Source organism: Protopterus annectens, chromosome 6.part0, assembly GCF_019279795.1.
Source record: "Protopterus annectens isolate FY-2018-M chromosome 6.part0, PAN1.0, whole genome shotgun sequence".
Classification (NCBI taxonomy): Eukaryota; Metazoa; Chordata; order Ceratodontiformes; family Protopteridae; genus Protopterus; species Protopterus annectens.
In genome coordinates, this window is record NC_056737.1 from 706,250,165 (window position 1) to 706,269,035 (window position 18,871).

The 18,871-nt window shown below is 39.6% G+C and overlaps 1 protein-coding gene across 1 annotated transcript in view; it reads right to left on the reverse strand.

The window, feature by feature from the left end:
• Window positions 1-18,871, reverse strand: part of SYNE2 (spectrin repeat containing nuclear envelope protein 2) — a 3,814,665-nt gene that overhangs the window by 3,238,269 nt on the left and 557,525 nt on the right. Inside the window, exon 8 of the mRNA XM_044073561.1 lies at window positions 6,138-6,334. Coding sequence (XP_043929496.1) covers window positions 6,138-6,334 — 197 coding nt within the window. The remainder of the gene's footprint in view (window positions 1-6,137; window positions 6,335-18,871) is intronic.

Below are 18,871 nucleotides of genomic sequence, written 5' to 3' on the forward strand. Positions count from 1 at the left end.
ACATTATCAACATTACCGTGTTCGTTGGTGTGAGGAAACACTGGTGTAATATTCGTTAATGCGGTTCGAGTAAGGCATTACTCAAAGAAGAGATTTCCTGAATTTTGTTAGTAAACCCTGAGAAACACCATCCAGTACCTCAGAAATCACAAGCCTGGTTTACTTCTTGAAGGCCTTAAAAGACATCTGACTGGCCAGATGTGACATGCCAGAAGGCTGTTCTATGTTTGTCTCCAATGCGGTCATAGCAGAGGGAGCAGGCCCAGAGGTTAGACAGTCTATGGACTTCTAAAACAGAGACATCTGATTCAGATGCTGAGAAGGAATCTTTTTGGTTTTACTTTATGGCTGTGAATGGAAGTTTTGGGTAGGAACTTTCAATGACATAGTGACTCATTTTATCACGTTCAGTTGCTTATTTTTAAAGTAAAATTTTATAGAAGATATATGACTTTGTAGGGCTGTTAAAAAAAAAAACTTGACAAATAGAGTACTCCCTGACATAAAAGACACTGGGTATGCATAGCTTTTTTTAATGAATTATCAAATCAACACTTGTGACATAGATAAACTTACATTTATATAAAAGTAATCAAACCATTTTAACAAGTTCACATTTACAAAGATTATAATTCACATCTATAGTTACATATCATATAATCTAAGAAACATTAAATAAATTATTCAACCTTCTCTTAAACCTCTTTCGTCCTCCAAAACATTTTTCTACATGTATTGTTCCCACAATTTCTATTTTTTTCTATATAATTTACTCCTACCCTTTTGTAAAGAGTCCACTTTCTTTTCTTTTATCTGTGTTGCAATATTAACTACTTCAAGTATATTTGGTTTAGATTTTGATTTCAATTTTCTGGTAATTTCTTTTTTGGCAACCACCAGAATTAAACTTAACAAGTCCTTACTATGTCTAAACAATTCAGATCCTGTATTTCAAAAAAATAATTTCCTTAGTCTGCCAACTCATTACTCTCCTAAACCATATGTTCCCAATCACATGTTTCTTCCCCATCACACCTCCAACATTTGCCATGTAACTGAGGAAAAATTCTTTGGAGTCTGCTCAAAGTATCTATTCAAACACTTCCAGGCAAAAATTGTAAATCTTCTAGATTTTGTTGCATACTTGGAAACAGTATATATGTTCTTCCATTGTTTCTTGAATTGCATACCTAATCAATCTTTGCTTCTTACCTCTGATGATTGATTCCTATAGTTATTTTGCAATATTTTATATGCTCTACTAATTAGCAGCTTCTGTTCTAGATCAATTAAAGACTCAGCCAGTGCAGGTCTTTCATTTAGGATTCCCCGATTCCTATACTCTCATATTAATCCCTGGTAGTGAAGGCAACCACTGGCATGCAATCCAAATCTTCTTGGGCTCTTCCCATTCCATTATCTTTCTTTCTCCGTTTATTTGTTCCCAATACCTTGGTTCCTTTGCCATCTTCCTCCACTAAATTCCAGCACCCTCTTGTCTATTTTCTATACCCCTAATTGCAGCCATCCTTACTGGCAGAAAGTATTGTTGTGCAAGAAATTACCATAACTTTAGATGTCCTTCTCTTCTATATGCTGCTGTATCCATAACATCAGGGAGTTTGCCTCTGGTGAACTATCGTCTGTCCAGCCATTATACAAAAGTTAAATGCTACCACTAGGGTGTGCACAACGTCCTTCATATCCCTCTCGGCGTTGGTTGTAAACCGACATCAGGTATAAAGCGGACATCACCACGCACCTTTTTCAGAACTGAATGCTGCAGGAATCAGTGGCTATATGGTGGGTACTCGAGGAGTCAGGCAAGTGTGAAGGGCAAGGCTGGGTGGGAAACTATACAGCAGCATATAGAAGAGAAGGACATCTAAGGTTATGGTAAGTTCTTACACAACAATACTATGTCCTTCTATTCATATGCTGCTGTATCCATAACATCAGGGAGAGTGCAACAGCTCCTGTCGAAGAAAAGGGTGGAGGACCAGAAGCACTTTCCACAAACCCACGAAGGATGGCTCTGGCAAATCCTGCCCTGGCTCTAGAAACCATGTCCAGTTTGTAGTGTATAGTGAATGTGTAAACGGAGGACCATGTAGCTTCTTTGAGGATAGTAGCTGTGCTGATTCCTTTAAGGAATGCCCCTGAGGAGGACACTGCCCTGGTGGAGTGTGTCCTTACTGGGGCTGGGAGTGGCCTACCATGGTTAGTGTAACAAAAGGAAATGGTTTTAGATATCCAGGAGGATATGGTTTGCAAGGAAATTAGTTTACTCAGAGCTCTTGGGTGGTAAGAGATGAAGAGCCTATCAGATTTGTGGAAGGACTTGCTTTTGACCAAGTAATACCTGAGCTGTGTGTGTACATCTAGGGAGTGAAGTATCCTCTCTGCCTAGTTCTGTGGAGAGGGGAAAAAGGTTGGTAGATTGACAGTCTGATTCAAAGTCTTTGTGTGTGGTGCCCTGGAGCAGAAGGTCAGGAGCTGTCTGTTTATGGGGGAGGCAAAGAGATCCACATCCAGAATACCCCATCGATGGACCTGGTCCAGAAACACATCCCTGTTCAACATCCATTTGTGAGACAGGGTCACAATCCTGCTTAATGGTTCTGCCATCACATTTGTCTGCAGAAGGGATATATACTGCTTGGAGTAAGATCTGTTTCTCCATGGCGATTTCCCAAGCCTGCATTCTAGCCTGCACAGAAGGTAGGACCTTGTCCCCTCCTGTTTGTTGATATACCACAATACAGTGGTATTGTCTGTGTACCACCTCAATGTGCCTGGTAGAAGCTGACCCCTGAAAATTTGCAATGCCAATATTAAGGCTCTTATTTCCTTGATATTGATGTGATCTTTTCATTGAGTGGGGGTTCAGGCATTCCTTACTCTCCATTCTCTTAACGTTGCACCCTAGCCTGTGCCCGATAGCTCTTACTGCTAGGGTAGCATAAGTAAAACCCCCCTTCCCCAGACTTTCCATCATTCTGCTCTCTTTATCAGAGTGCAGCAGAGAGGTGGCGGGAAGTAACTTGGAGGTTTTGTCAGTGGTCACTGAAATAACAGCCAGGTCTGCAGATGGGGCTTTGTAGAGGAAGGTTGCTCCCTCAGGCACCTTACAGAATCTGTCTGGACACTTGGGTGCTGGGAGCTGTCAATCAGGGCTTTTAGATGCAGCCAAGAATGCATCCAGAAAGGCAGGGTGTACAGGAGACACCGCAGAAGGGCTAGGAGACTCCAAATGGAGCAGTTCATAGTATCTCTTTTGGGTCTCCGTGACTTGGCTGTTGTCCCACTTGAAGAAGTTTTGCAATTTGTTGATGGTCTCACCAAAGTGAGATCCTCACCTGGGGAGTCTGTGCCTTTGGACTCCTCCTCTGGGGAGGCATATCCCAGAGGAGAAGTAGTTTGGGAAGAATAGGTAAGGGATTCATCTTCAGATGAATATTCTTTTCCTGAGGAGATGTTGGGGGCAGGTCCCTTGGGGGGCTCTAGGGGCCTGGGCAGGAGTTGGGCTCTGACATAAGGCCAGAAAGGCATTAAGAAGACCTTGGGTGAAGGCCTGCTAATCCAGTGGCTGTTCAATGGCCGGAGAAGACAGAGGCTGAGAAATACGTTTTGTTTTTTGTTTCTTCTTTTTATGAGTTTCTGGTGGAGAAGATTCAGAGATGCGGTGGGGGTGAGAGGGCCTGACGCCAGCCTGCACTCCACAACGTCAGAGGCTATGTCCTCTCATATGATAATTTGAGAGACCTCACGTGGACCCTCAGAAATTACGAGCCTAGCTTCCTCCTCAGTGACTGAATTGGACGTCTGAGATTCACTCTGGGACATGACCTCGGGCAAAGAACTGATTTCCTCTGGGCCTTCTGCTGAAGGAAGTGCTGAGGACCCTGGCTCAGACTCTGGGATTTCACTAGCCTCAAGAGGTATGGCTGGAGTGGAGGACGCAGCAGTCGGTTCAAGCCTACTCTTTTTCATCTTCTTGACTTGGGGGCTCATCCAATTGTTCTGAAGTCATATCCATCCTACAGACTAAATGCTTAAGTCTCGGATTCTCAAAATATATTTTCAAAGCTGCAAGGTGGCTTCTAAGGGTTTTGGGAACAAAGGCCTGAAAAATATTACACAACAATACTATGTCCTTCTATTCTGGTATAGTAGTGTTCTCAGCCTAGGTAGAATCGGCAGGGCTCATGCAAATCCTTATGTGGAATTTGCCTTCCACACCTACACTTGGCCTTCCTACTTGACATGTAACCCAAAGCAGTAGCAAGCATAAAATTAGAAAACACCTATGGGGTACTTATCTGAAGCTGGATGTGGGAAAACGCTTCTTCTGAATGAGCGATGACTGGAGCTGGCAGTCACACAGGCAGAGGAAAAGTTCTGAAGAATGTGCGTGCTGACGTCTGCTTTATACCCAATGTCCATTTATGACCGACGTCTGAGAGGGATGCGCAGGACATCTCTCACACCCTAGCAGTAGCATTTAAATTCTGCATAATTGCCAGATGGATGAGAGTTCACCAGAGGCATACTCCCTGATGTTATGGATACAGCAGCATATGAATAGAAGGATATTCCCCTTTCTCCATTCCTCTGTTGGCTTAGTTCTTAGTATACTGTCTGGTACTTTATTACTATAATATTCTGTATGACTATTAATTCTCTTTAAGGATCTATTATGCCCTGCTTCATCATCATCCCTTATGTTATACATGGGAACCTTAACTGGGTAGCTCTAAAATATCCCTTCAAATCTAGTAATCCTACATCTCCTTGTTCTACTGGGAGGATCAACTTATCCCACTTGACTGTTATCCTCCTCCCCTCCAAAATAAAATCTTTCAACTCTTTAATTACTATAAACAACTTTTTGATAAAAACATGCCTGATCTGTCTATAAAAGTAAAGGGATGAAAAACATTTATTATAGCTTGTATCTTGCTATCCATATCCATATGCAAAAGTTTCCAGTTTTTCAGGTTTTGTTATAAGTTTTGTTTAGTCTCTTCCCACATATCCTTAGCAGCCATAACTGAATACTGTTTTAATCCTTAGTCCTAAACAGTTCATTTTATCATGTCCTCAATAAATATAGATATTTCTGAGCTAATTCTTGTGTGGGTACATAGTTTATAATTATAGCCTTTGTTTTATCATCATTAATTTTATACCCCCCAAAAACCCAGAACTGTCTAAAAATACTGCAAAACACTGAGATGTTCTTTTCTAGTTCAGTCAGGTACAAAATAATATCAACTGCAAATAAATCCAATTTTTCTTGAACAACATAGCAATGATGCCCTTAATTTCTGAGTCCCTTATTTTCTTTGCCAATAGTTCTAAATATAACACAAACAACAAAGGGGAAAAGAGGACACCCTTGCCTGGTTCCTCTGTTTAGACACAACGTATCAAAGAGGAACCCTCCATCTTTGATTTTTGCCACTGCTCCTTCACATATCCTTCTAATTAACCTGATTATTATATCAGGAAATGCAAATGTTACTACTGCCCTACTCAAACTCCCAGCTTACTGCGAGGAACGCTTTCTGGACATCAGGACCCACCAATGACAGCAGTATTCTGACTATCCTTACTCTTACAAGGAATCTGCTTACCACAAATGTATTTGCCTCTCTTAGATGACATACACTTAGTTCAAAAAGTCACATAATAGCAATAATCTTGCTTCTCGAACTGATGGCGAGAAAGTTCTGAGGATTTTCACACATGTATGTCCCTTAAGTACCAACACGCAACCCAAGTGCACAGGTCAAAGGTTGGACATACGGCACTCAAGGAAGGAGTGCTTAAGCTCAGGCGTGCTGGCCAGACATACAGTATCCTTGACAGGATATGTCCCATCTGTCAGCCTTATTGCAATAACGATGAACATTATTAAAATATGCATGGTACACAGGTAGCCAATACGATGTAATGGGGTCAATAGCATATCTTAAATGCAATTGAACGTAATCAAAATATTCATTAATTCTATTAATTCTACCCCATGCTATTATTCAAAACCAAACCATCCATAAAACAAAAGACTGCAAGAAACATTAAACCACACAACCAGATATAGTTGGGCCAGTAAAGAAGAAGCCACATCTTACCTTCTGGTTCAATAAGTTTTGGTATTTTTAGTTTCTGTTCTGCGATTCTGAAGGCGAGTTCCAGATTTTCTCTGTTTGAACCCTGGTATGCTTCTTCCATGTTGATGAGCTCAGGCCTTAAAGAATGTATAACTGCTAGAAATGCCAGCCCATTCCTCCAGCTTGATGTGAAATCATTAACAGGTACTGCCTCACTTCTGCAAAATAAAAAATATGCCTCCAGTCAAAATACAATATCATTATCAACACTATTTATTTCAGAATCATGAAAGACCATAACATTTTCATTAACTGATTACTTTATTTACTACATTGTTTATTCATTCGCACCTACACTACCTTTTCTGTTCATATTTTATAATGCTCATGGTTCATTACAGTGACATGGCATTTTCTTGTCAGTATTCCTTAACTAAATGATTTGCCCATTAATAACAGGCAGCATATGAAACAGCAAAGTGTGAAAACAAAACGAAATTAAGACTTTTAATGTATGATGCACTCCAGTAGAGATATTCAACACTATTTGATACATTAACATTTTTGTAGCTAAGTAAGCTACATGTTATTGAGAAACAGTGTGAAATGTCATGGTGGGAGGCAAAAAACTACACTGTCCACGTATAATGTACTATGTTAATATTGCTACCTACTTGCTAGTAATTATGAAGGAGTCTACCTGACTTTACCAAAATTTCACTAACCTGAAATTTAGAAGAGCGAGACGACAACACTGAAATTCCACAACACCGAACGTTTACATTACTGGAAGTCAGATCAACGAAACACCAGGTGAGCACATAATGCAGCACTTGAAGCTACTGAATGGAGATTGCTGTACAGTGAGGATCAGGAAAAGTACCCTTTTCCTCACTGTAATGCGATCTCAGTGTTGGCATATATAATTTGCAGGGGGGGGCACAGCTCCCCACATGGGAGGAGCAGGGGGCTTGCCCCCCCTGCAAAAATGTTAAAAAGGTTAGATTTTTTTTTGTTTTGTTTTGTTGCAGTTAGTGTTTCATTGATATGATGTTCGGCAATATAAATGTTCAGTGTTGTAGAATTTTGATGTTGTCTCAATCTTCTGAATTTTGGGTAAGTGAAATTTTGGTAAAGTCTAGAAGACCTTTATGAAGATATGCAGTATTTCCAACTGTGTTTTAATATTTCAAAAACAACAGACAAAGTAGACCACAATGTCATGAAAAATGTTGATTATTTTGGAGAAAGTTATCTTTGATCTTTGCACTGTAAATTGTACAGCATGAGAGATAGTCAGAATTATGCTTTTATTTATGCCAGCAGGCATAAGTTACTATATTTCTATTAATATTTCAATAAATAAAAACATAGAAAGCAATTTCTTGCCATTATGTAAATCATCAAGTCTGAGATTCTGAGACTATATGCCCAAGTTATATGGTTTCCAAGATAAGAAATGTTGTTTAGAAGAAATATCATTTAGGACTTATTCTGTACTGTAATATACCAGATTGTGAACACAGTAATTTCTGTCACTGTAAATAAGACCTTTTCACAAACACATTGCTGCTTGTGCCTTTTTAATAGCATTTACATTTGTTTGGCTTATGCTCTTTAATATGACTTTCTTTAACCTGATGTCCAGGAATCTAACATTGTGTGTAGGTTACTGGAAATGTGACATTCCAACAACAACTGGCTGGACTGAGTTTTAAAAGTTAGATACTAGTATTTACAGAAGAGATGGAGAGAAAAACTTGTGACAAAGTTAAACGTATGATATGTATGACACATAATGCAGTACATCACAGAGGGAAGCATTCATTACCACCAGTGACAGAGCAGTAATTAAGCACATTTTGTTTGGTTCACCTCTGGGAACCAGCAGAGAGAAGTGTCTTGATCAGTGGCAAAATATTGTTTATTTTTTTAAACTTTTCTGAGAAGAGTTTTTTAAAATGTTCACTAGATCTGCTAACAGTAATTAATGACAAGCACAGACATGGTATTTAAAATGTATGGTATGTCCAAGTATCAATAACTCATCAAGTCTGTCTACATAGCAGCTGAACATTCTGCTTAATAAAGGTTGTCCACCTGTGGTACACCATAAAGTAGTAACCTGCAAGTCAGCAGACAGCCACAAAGTACAGCTTGGTGATGGTACTTACCATAGCAGTAACCATCTGAATAGCAGGATTATTACAGAAAGATGTCATTACAGGACTTTGAGTTAGCCAGAGGTGACTATCACTCATCTGATCAGATCTTTTCAACATGATGACATCCTTAGTGTCACATGACTGCAGTTTTAGGCCATGGTTACTTGAGGGAGGACTGGTCCCACCTACAAAATAAAGTGCAGTACATGTCTCACTTTCTCTTTTTTTTGTGGGGAGGGGGATTAAGTCCCTCTGTACTCCACAGTGCGGGGGCTGTCTCTCTATTCTGCCCATTAACTGAATGTACTAACATAGTGGTCATTCCTCCCAAGTGTAAAAAGAATACTTATCCTAGCACAAAACTGAATGTTCTCTTCATTTCATTATACCCAGAAGTTAGCAGAGTTAGCTAGCAAGGATGTGGAGCTGGGGAACAGACAGCTTGAGAAATCAAGATTTTACTCAATATTATAAATTGCTATACATGTCATTTTTAGTATGAAGTACCTTCCCTGCAAGTTATATAGTCTCTCACTTCATTTGTAAAGGTCAGTGTTATTACATTGCATTTTCAGGACTTTGTGCATATATGGTGATTCAAACGTCTGAAATTCCAGGACCCATGGAACACTGTACTCACACATTTTAGGTACTATGTGTTGGTGCATAGTTCTATTAGCACACACAGTGCAGCCTGTATGGGAGTTGTGTTTGCCTACTATCTCTGTTTTTTCGTTAGAAGCACTTTTGCCATGAGGATTGTTAGAAAAATGTGTATTTGAATATATGAGAAATGCTAGTTTAAAAGCAAAGTAGTATATAATGCATTTTATTCTATTAATCATATAACAGAAAGGATTAATTCATGTGTAAATGTAAGTAGTTTTGAAACTGCAGTGTGGCTTGAAGCAAGTTGACCTTCGACCCTGGCAGATGCTAGCTTAGCAAGTTTTAATGTTTATGCTTTTCACAAGTGATTATCTGCTGGGTCAGGAAATTAAATGTGTGAAATAATGAAATCTTCTGCTCTTTCCTGCTGGGATGATTTGGCCTTGTATATGTGTTACCAAGATAGCATGCAGCTGGTGGAAAAGAGTTACAGTGAACAAAAATGTGTATTAGAAGATTGAATCCACCATTGTATTCGAACTGATGTGAAACCTTGAAGAAGTAACTTTACAGAAAGACATTATGTCTGACCAGGTGGATAGCAAGGCCGTATTGTTACCAGAGGAAAACTTTTTTAAAATATACAGCATCAGCAGTTTTTATGAATAGAGGACTGTAAGCTGAAGTGATGTAGATGCCCTGTGACATACCACGTCAGTAAGGTGGGCACAGCTTGAATGTTAGAACTATATACAATTGTGTACTTCCTGTTTTATGTTAGACAAAATTCTGTACTTGTACGTTTTTTGCCTCCTGGTGTACACTAGTAAACTTTTGAACCTGAACCTCCTGTGTATTGAATTCTTAATTTTATTTAACAGTTTGGTCCTTCTTAGCCGGAATTCCCTCGGACAGCTGCAGATCAGAGTCTACCGGTGGTCGAATACTGCACAGGAGAAGTTACCGAAATGTTTTTCCTTGGGTGAAAAGACCTCCGACTGAATTGTCGTTTAAAGAGGCTGGCCACTTTCTGATCTGGGGCCGAAGAGCGGATCTTGGATGGCTCAATACCGGAGGCTCAGGTAGGAAGAATTTGCCTTTTTTCTGTTTTAGATCAGGGACTAGGTTACAGTATATTGTTGTCAAGATTTGTTTTGCAGATCAGGGACAAAAGGAAGTACTGTATATTTGGTCATAGATCAGGGTAACAGAATAAGGTAGGCAGTTATTCTAGATAAACTGTGAAAAGGAACTGAACTTCTGATATCACGTGATAAAAAGGGTTGCGTAACATTTTCTTTGCCATGGGAAATCAGTGCACTAAAACATCGCGAGATCCACCCCTAACTGAAGACGCAAAATACATGCAATTACAACGTTCTGATAACGTTCGGTATTATACGAAATGGGTTAACAAATATGAATTTGATGGTAAACTAGATAAAACCTCACTAGTTAAACTCCTTAAGCAACTTAAATCTGATGTGGGAGGTCAGGCAAAAAAGCAACACCAATTAGGCATTCCTCAGGCACACAGGTGGATTGAGGAAGCAAATCGTAGAGAACAGAAGCTGAAAAATTCAAAAACATTATTTTTAGACAAAGAAGATAATAACTTGGTAATAGCAACAGCTCCTCCTCCTCCTCCCTTGCCCCCTCCCTTACCCTTTTCAGGATATGAAGCGAGTGGACAGGCTGGTCCTCCTCCGCGTTATCCTGAAGTTTCAGCAAGACCACAACCGTTTGTTAGAGATCCTATTGAAACTAGATCCAGGACATGTAAAATACATAGGGACGCAGAATCATATCAAATAGAGAGAAACCTACAGGATGAGAGTGAGGAAGAAATATGCCCACTTATAGAGGTTCCAAATCCTCAGGCAGGACAGGAAGGGCAAAACCCAACACTCTTAGTATATAGGCCATGGACACCGGAGGATATCTGGAAAGCTACTAAGGGAATCCCCATCCGAAAGTTAATTTTACGACATTTTTGAAAGACTTACAAGGCATGAGGTTGAGTTACCACTTGAATGGGGAAGAAGTAGAAAAAGTAGTAAGACAAATTATAGGTCCAGATTGGCACATGATTTGTGGCACCTGGAATCCTCGTAATGCAGAGCTTAAACCACTCCCACATAGTGACGCAGAATTAGACAACAGAGTGAAAGGTCTTACAGACCGAATCTCTGAGAAATGGAAACCTAGAGCAGACTGGACTTGCATTAATCAATGCATACAACAGGAAAATGAGACAATAGATGGGTACTATGCTAGATTATTAGAATGTTTTAATAATCATAGCGGTATGTTGGTTCCTGAGAACCAAACAAATGATTCCCCGTATGAACAACAATTGAAAAATGCATTTTTGAAAGGTTGCATTGCACCTATTAGTAGCTTCATTACGAAGCATATGATAGACCATCAAACAGGGAGGCTACAAGCCTTACTTGAATACGCTAAACATGCTGAAAGACATTTTAATAGTAAAAAGAAGGCGCAAGTCTTCACTGCTGAAGACGGGGCTGAAGTATTTGTGTTACAGTCAGGTAAAAAGGGCAAGAAAAATGCCCAGGGAAACAAACAGTCTGACAAATGATCAGAAGATTTTGAAGAAAGGAAAAAGAGAGGTGAATGCTTCAAGTGCGGGAAAAAGGGACATCTAGCAAGGGATTGTAAGCAAAACAAAAAGGTAATTACAGAAGATAAGGGAGATGAGGACTGACTATATGATAGTGAAGATACATCATGCGAAAGTCAGACATCATCAGGAAAAGTTAATAAACAAAACACAAATGTAAATGTGATAGAAGGAATAGAGGAAGTGCAAGTAGATATGGAGGATGAAGAAAGTGAAATTTTGGACTTAGCATTATTGAGCTTAGAGCTCTACTTAGCAGATACGAAACCGGAAGTTACACTTCTGGTAGAGGGAAGGGAAGTCAAATTCCTGTGTGGCTCAGGAGCATCATGGACCCTGATACACCCCTCCAAGTTACCAGAACATTCCGAATCACCTGATTATATATTAGTAAAAGCAGCGAATGGACAGCTATACAGGGAACCACTTTCCCATGATATAGCAATAACTGACCCTGTTTCAGGTATGACCCAGAGGAGTAAAATTGTTGTTTCTGCAAAGTGTCCAGTGAACCTATTGGGCAGGGACCTTATGCAGATATTTGGCATAGCAGTAGTTCCAACTGTACAAGGTATGGAGGCGCAGAGACAAATGGATACCTTTGTAGTGCGATCGGAGGGTGAAATTTACTGGTACAGCCAGGACCTAGTCACAACTGGTCCAGGGGCAGTAACCGATGAACTGATGAACGTAGCCATCAGTAAAGCCCCCTCCCTCGACACTGATCGACAGCATTTGTTACACTGTACTCTATACTACTGTACTACACCAGGACCTGATAGAGAGTATGAGCAAGAATTGTTCAGAAATCGTGCAACTAGATTAGTATTGCGTACTTTGTACTGGGATACTGAGGGGAACAGTGTAGTTAACTGTTCATTACCTCAAGAATTCCTTGCATTATATAGATCAAATCGATTACCACGTCAGCTTGACAAAGAATAAAAATGTAAAATGGGCAGACTTAGGAGAAAAAGTAACAAGATGGGAGAAACAGACTAATTTAGAACTATCAGAACAAGGGATACAGAAACAAAAACTGAATTGGTTGACACAGACACATCCAGCTGTTCTCTTGCAATCTAGCGAGGACAGCTGATTAGCATTTTTATTAGAAGAAGAAGAAAAGGCCTTATGTGAAATTCCAACAACTCTTTGGTCAATAGGCAAGTCAGATGTAGGACTTATTCGAACAGCAGGACCAGTTACAATTACCACGAAGTCAGCATTTAGACCACAGAAAAGACAATACCCTTTGAGAAAGGATGCAGAAATAGGAATTAAGCCTATAATAGCACTTACTCAAAGAAGGAGTACTGGTAGAATCTCCTGATTCACCATGTAATGCACCCCTATTTCCTGTTAAGAAAGCAAATGGGGAATGGCGGATGGTACAAGATTTACAAGCTGTAAATAATGCAGTAATACCTAGAGCACCTACGGTGCCAGACCCACATACTTTGTTAAACGATTTAAAACCGCAACAGAAATACATCTCTGTGGTAGATATCAGCAATGCTTTCTTTTCGATACCTATACATCCTGATAGTCAATATTGGTTTGCATTTACATTTCAGGGTAAAAGGTATACCTACACTCGACTACCAGAGGGATATTGTGAGAGCCCAACAATATTTGCACAAGAAATGGCTAGCAACCTGGCAGGATTTACCCCACTGGGAGGTAGTCAAATTCTACTTTACGTAGATGACATCTTGCTAGCAGCCCCCACCCAGCAACAATGCAGGGAGGATACAGTAGCGTTATTGAAATTTTTAGCAACACAAGGACACAAAGTAAACAAAAGTAAGTTACAACTTTGGAGAAAACAAGTTAGATACTTAGGATATGTAATATCCAATGAGGGTAGAATATTAGACGAGGAAAGAAAAACAGCAAATTTGCAAGCACCCAAACCAGCAACCAAGAAGGAAATGATGTCCTTCTTGGGTATAACTAATTTTTGTCAGAGCTGGATACCAAATTATGCTTTGGAATCTGCTCCACTGACTGACTTGATATATAAGACACCAATGGCAGCACAAGATATTTTGCAATGGACACCTTAAGCAGAAACGGCTTTCTGCAGGTTGAAGCAGTTGATAGCTTCTTCATTAGTTTTAGGACTCCCAAATTATCACAAACGGTTCTTTCAGACCGTAGATTGCAAGCAAGGATATATGACGTCAGTATTGATGCAACAACATGGGGACAAGCAACGCCCCATAGCCTACTATTCATCGCAGTTAGATCCAGTGGCGAGATCTTTGCCTCACTGTGTACAAGCAGTAGTTGCAGCTGCAATGGCAGTACAGGCTTCAGCCTCAGTGGTGTTATTCCATCCTCTCACACTGAGAGTGCCTCATGCAGTTGCAATAATTTTACTGCAAGAAAAAGTGGCATACCTTTCTCCTGCTAGACATCTTTCATGTATGACTATACTGCTGAGCCAACCTCATATGACAACTGAACAATGTACGACATTAAATCCATCAACATTACTTCCAACTACTGCGGATGGCACACCACACAGCTGCCTGCAGGAAATTGAACAGCTAGCCTTGCCTAGACAAGATCTCACAGATATGCCCTTGGATAATGCCGAGGTGAAATATTACGTGGACGGCTCATGCAAAAGGGGTCCTACAGGAAAAAATCTGGTAGGGTATGCAGTAGTTACAGACACTAACATTTTAGAAGCCCAGTCCTTACCACATAACATATCTGCACAAGCAGCAAAATTGATAGCTTTGACGCGGGCATGTACTTTAGCAAAAAAGAAGTGTGTAAACATATATACTGATAGTATGCTTTTTCTACAGTACATGTATTTGCACAACAATGAAAAAATAGAGGAATAATAACATCTAGTGAAAAACCTATTAATCATGCGCAATTTATTTTGGAGTTATTAAAATCTATTCAGTTACCTACCAAAATAGCTATTTGTAAATGTGTAGTTCATACAAAACAACAGGATAAGATTTCAAAAGGCAATGCACGAGCTGATGCAGCTGCAAAGCAAGCAGCCTCAGAAACTTTACTTTTGAATGAGGAATTACAACCCTCCGAGATTTTAAATTTAGACATGTTAAAAACAATGCAGACGCTTACTACAAAAGCAGAAAAGCAAAAATGGAAAAAACGAGGTGCAATTCTTGAAAACGGACTGTACATTTCCAAAGAGAGAAAACCGATATTGCCGTCTAATTTATTTAGATATGCAGCTTTGTTGAGCCATGGGCAGTGCCATGTCTCAACAGGGGGGATGGTACAGTTAGTAAACCGAATATTCCAAACATATGGATACACAAACTACACAAAAAAATTTTGTGCAGCTTGTCATACTTGTAACAAGCACCATGCACAAGGGGCATTTAAAACCAAGCAAGGAAGTTTTCCTATACCACCATATCCGTTCCATACTATTTGTATGGATTTCATAGAATTGAATAAGTGTGAAGGGAAGAAATACTGTTTAGTTATTGTAGATATGTTTTCCAAATGGGTAGAAGCTTTTCCAACCAAAAATCCGGATGCAGCAACAGTGGCGAAAGCCCTGATAAAAGAAGTAATCCCTAGATTTGGCATTCCGTAAAGGATTTATAGTGATAATGGCACTCATTTTGTGAACCAGACAATCCAACAACTTGGGAGATTTTTTGGTATCTCCTTAAAGAAGCATTGTGCCTACCACCCACAGTCAGCAGAACTGGTGGAAAGGTACAATGGTACCCTTAAGAATAAACTAAGGAAGTTAGTTGAGGAGACCCAAAAGAATTGGATACACTGTCTGCCTTTAGCACTGCTGAGTATGAGAACGGTTCCAAATGTGAAGGGTTTGACTCCCTTTGAAATGATTTTTTGGGAGAGCATATTATGTGCCTCAGTGGAAAGCTCTCATGCCTGCAGAGCAATAGGCTGACAGTTCATTAGCTAGTTATATGAGGAAACTGTTAACAAATAAATCTGTTTTGCAGTTTAACTCTTTTTCAGATAAGGAACAGACCAGACCGGTAGAAGCAGTCTTGGCCCCTGGGATGTGGGTTTGGCTGAAAGTGACGAAGAGGAAGAATTGGGAGAGTCCAAAGTGGGAAGGACCATACCAGGTTCTGTTGGCAAAGCCTACTGCCGGGAGGACGTCCTGGGTTCATTTGACACACTGCAAACCGGTAAAGAACTTTCAACTTGATAAAAACTTCGTGACCGATACACAACAGGATCAAGATGGCCAAAAACAAAGCGAATAGAAATTTAGATCAACCCCAGAGATGTTGCATAATCATTTTGTTGAGTATACATTTACTGACTGTAATTGTGACAATTTTCCTCTTGTTGTGGTTTATCCTACACACAACCACACAAGTGAAAGTGGGAAGGCGTGACAAAACGTCTATAGACTGGCATCCAAATTTTAACACATACCTAGCCATGAAGCGTGTATATGCAGAGACTATGAACATTTCAAATTGATGGGTTTGTACAGCCATACCAACAGCATATGGAGGACTGATAATGTACGCTGTCCCTTTGGGGATAAATGAGACTTGGGAGAATTTACTCTTCGACACAGGAACTGTGAGATCACAGGACAAAATAGCTTTATGTTTACCTGTCACACAAAAAGGAATTGTATGTTTTTACAAAAATGATACTCTCCAGTTGGGCTGGAGCAATTGTAATATAACCATATATTATCGGTGTTATATTAAGAATAGTAATGACAATACTTTTTGCAATACTAATTATGACTCATATTTGAACTCACTGAAAACAACCATGAATGGCATTCGCAAGAATCCTGTTTTGTTTAAACAATTGTCAGTTATAGATCAGAAAATGTTTCATGCAGGGTTAATGCGTATTAGTACTAAAGTAGAAAACTGTTATTTTATTTGTGGGAAAAAAAGCATATAAATGGTTACCTGAGAATTGGTCCGGCAGTTGTTTTATGGTTATCTGGTTCCGGCAATAAGACATACTGCAGAATTACCTTTGGGTAAGATACGAAACATGAGAGAAGCAGCCCGAAACCCCAAGGTCCAGTTGAAAAACCTGTAAATCCAGTTGGAAGGATTGAAGCTGGCTGGAAAGACCATAATACCGTGAAAGACAAAAGTAAATTGACACATATGGACTTAAGTGACAGTGTTATATCTTGGGCAGGAATATTCCCAGCCTATGGAGCAGTCAAATCGATCTGGGAGCTGAGGATGTTGTCGAAACTTCTCGAAGTAACGAGTAATGCAACTTTTTCTGCCCTAGAACTGGTGACTGATGAATTGAATGCAATGAGAACTGTTGTGCTACAAAATCGAATGGCTCTTGACTTCACCCTAGCGGCGAGAGGTGGTACGTGCACGCTTATCAAAGAAGAATGCTGTGCATACATACCAGACAACAGGCATGAAATTAATAATCACCTAGAGGTAATTCAGCAAGTATCAGCCATGACTGAACCAGGCCCAAACCCACTGACAGACTTTTTCCAGAATCTATTTGTGGGGTGGGGTTCCATCCTAATAAATATTCTGATTGCCATTTGTGTGGGTATACTCCTAATAGGAGCATGTGTTTGCTGTGGAATTCCCTGCATGAAAAGACTAATCAAAGATTTTATTGATGTATCTGTTACTGAAACTTTGTATCAAGATATTGAGATTGAAAAATTGATCTCAGATGACATTTTTTCTGAAGTATAGATTGAATGACTCACCTAGCTGAAAATCCTAAGTGGAAGAGGTTGGGAGATGAAATGACACTATGCATACTTCAAAATAGAATAAAAAGTATTAATAGGGGGGAAAATGTTAGAAAAATGTGTATTTGAATATATGAGAAATGCTAGTTTAAAAGCAAAGTAATATATAATGCATTTTATTCTATTAATCATATAACAGAAAGGATTAATTCATGTGTAAATGTAAGTAGTTTTGAAACTGCAGTGTGGCTTGAAGCAAGCTGACCTTTGATCCTGGCAGATGCTAGCTTAGCAAGTTTTAATGTTTATGCTTTTCACAAGTGATTATCTGCTGGGTCAGGAAATTAAATGTGTGAAATAATGAAATCTTCTGCTCTTTCCTGCTGGGATGATTTGGCCTTGTATATGTGTTACCAAGATAGCATGCAGCTGGTGGGAAAGAGTTACAGTGAACAAAGATGTGTATTAGAAGATTGAATCCACCATTGTATTCGAACTGATGTGAAACCTTGAAGAAGTAACTTTACAGAAAGACATTATATCTGACCAGGTGGATAGCAAGGCTGTATTGTTACCAGAGGAAAACTTTTTGAAAATATACAGCATCAGCAGTTTTTCTGAATAGAGGACTGTAAGCTAAAGTGATGTAGATGCCCTGTGACATACTACGTCAGTAAGGTGGGCACAGCTTGAATATTGGAACTATATAAAATTGTGTGCTTCCTGTTTCATGCTAGACAAAATTCTGTACTTGTACGTTTTTTGCCTCCTGGTGTACACTAGTAAACTTTTGACCCTGAGCCTCCTGTGTATTGAATTATTAATTTTATTTAACAAGGATAATTAGAGGAAATACATGCAAGAGTTCCCAAACTCCAGCTGACAGAAAAATGTATTCAACATCCGTAACTCCCACTAAGGTAGTCCAGAACACAATATTGTGAGATAAGGGTTCAGATGAATCAAACAGATCCATTCTTCACCAGTTTCTACTTTCTATGTCCAAAAATATATTCCTACCAAACATGCACTCATGAGTGAATGGCATCAGTTTGCTTGTATCTGCCACAGGATACTACTGACTTAAGTTATGCTTTGGGTATCTGCCACAGGATACTACTGACTTAAGGTATGCTTTGAGAATCTGACACAGGATACTACTGACTTAAGTTATGCTTTGAGAATCTGACACAGGATACTTCTGACTTAAGGTATGCTTTGAGAATCTGACACAGGATACTTCTGACTTAAGGTATGCTTTGGGTATCTGCCACAGGATACTACTGACTTAAGTTATGCTTTGAGGATCTGCCACAGGATACTACTGACTTAAGGTATGCTTTGGGTATCTGCCACATGATACTACTGACCTAAGGTATGCTTTGAGTATGTGCCACAGGATACTACTGACAATGTATGCTTTGAGTATCTGCCACAGGATAGTACTGACTTAAGGTATGCTTTGGGTATCTGCCACAGGATACTACTGACTTAAGTTATGCTTTGAGGATCTGCCACAGGACACTACTGACTTAAGGTATGCTTTGAGGATCTGCCACATGATACTACTGACCTAAGGTATGCTTTGAGTATGTGCCACAGGATAGTACTGACAATGTATGCTTTGAGTATCTGC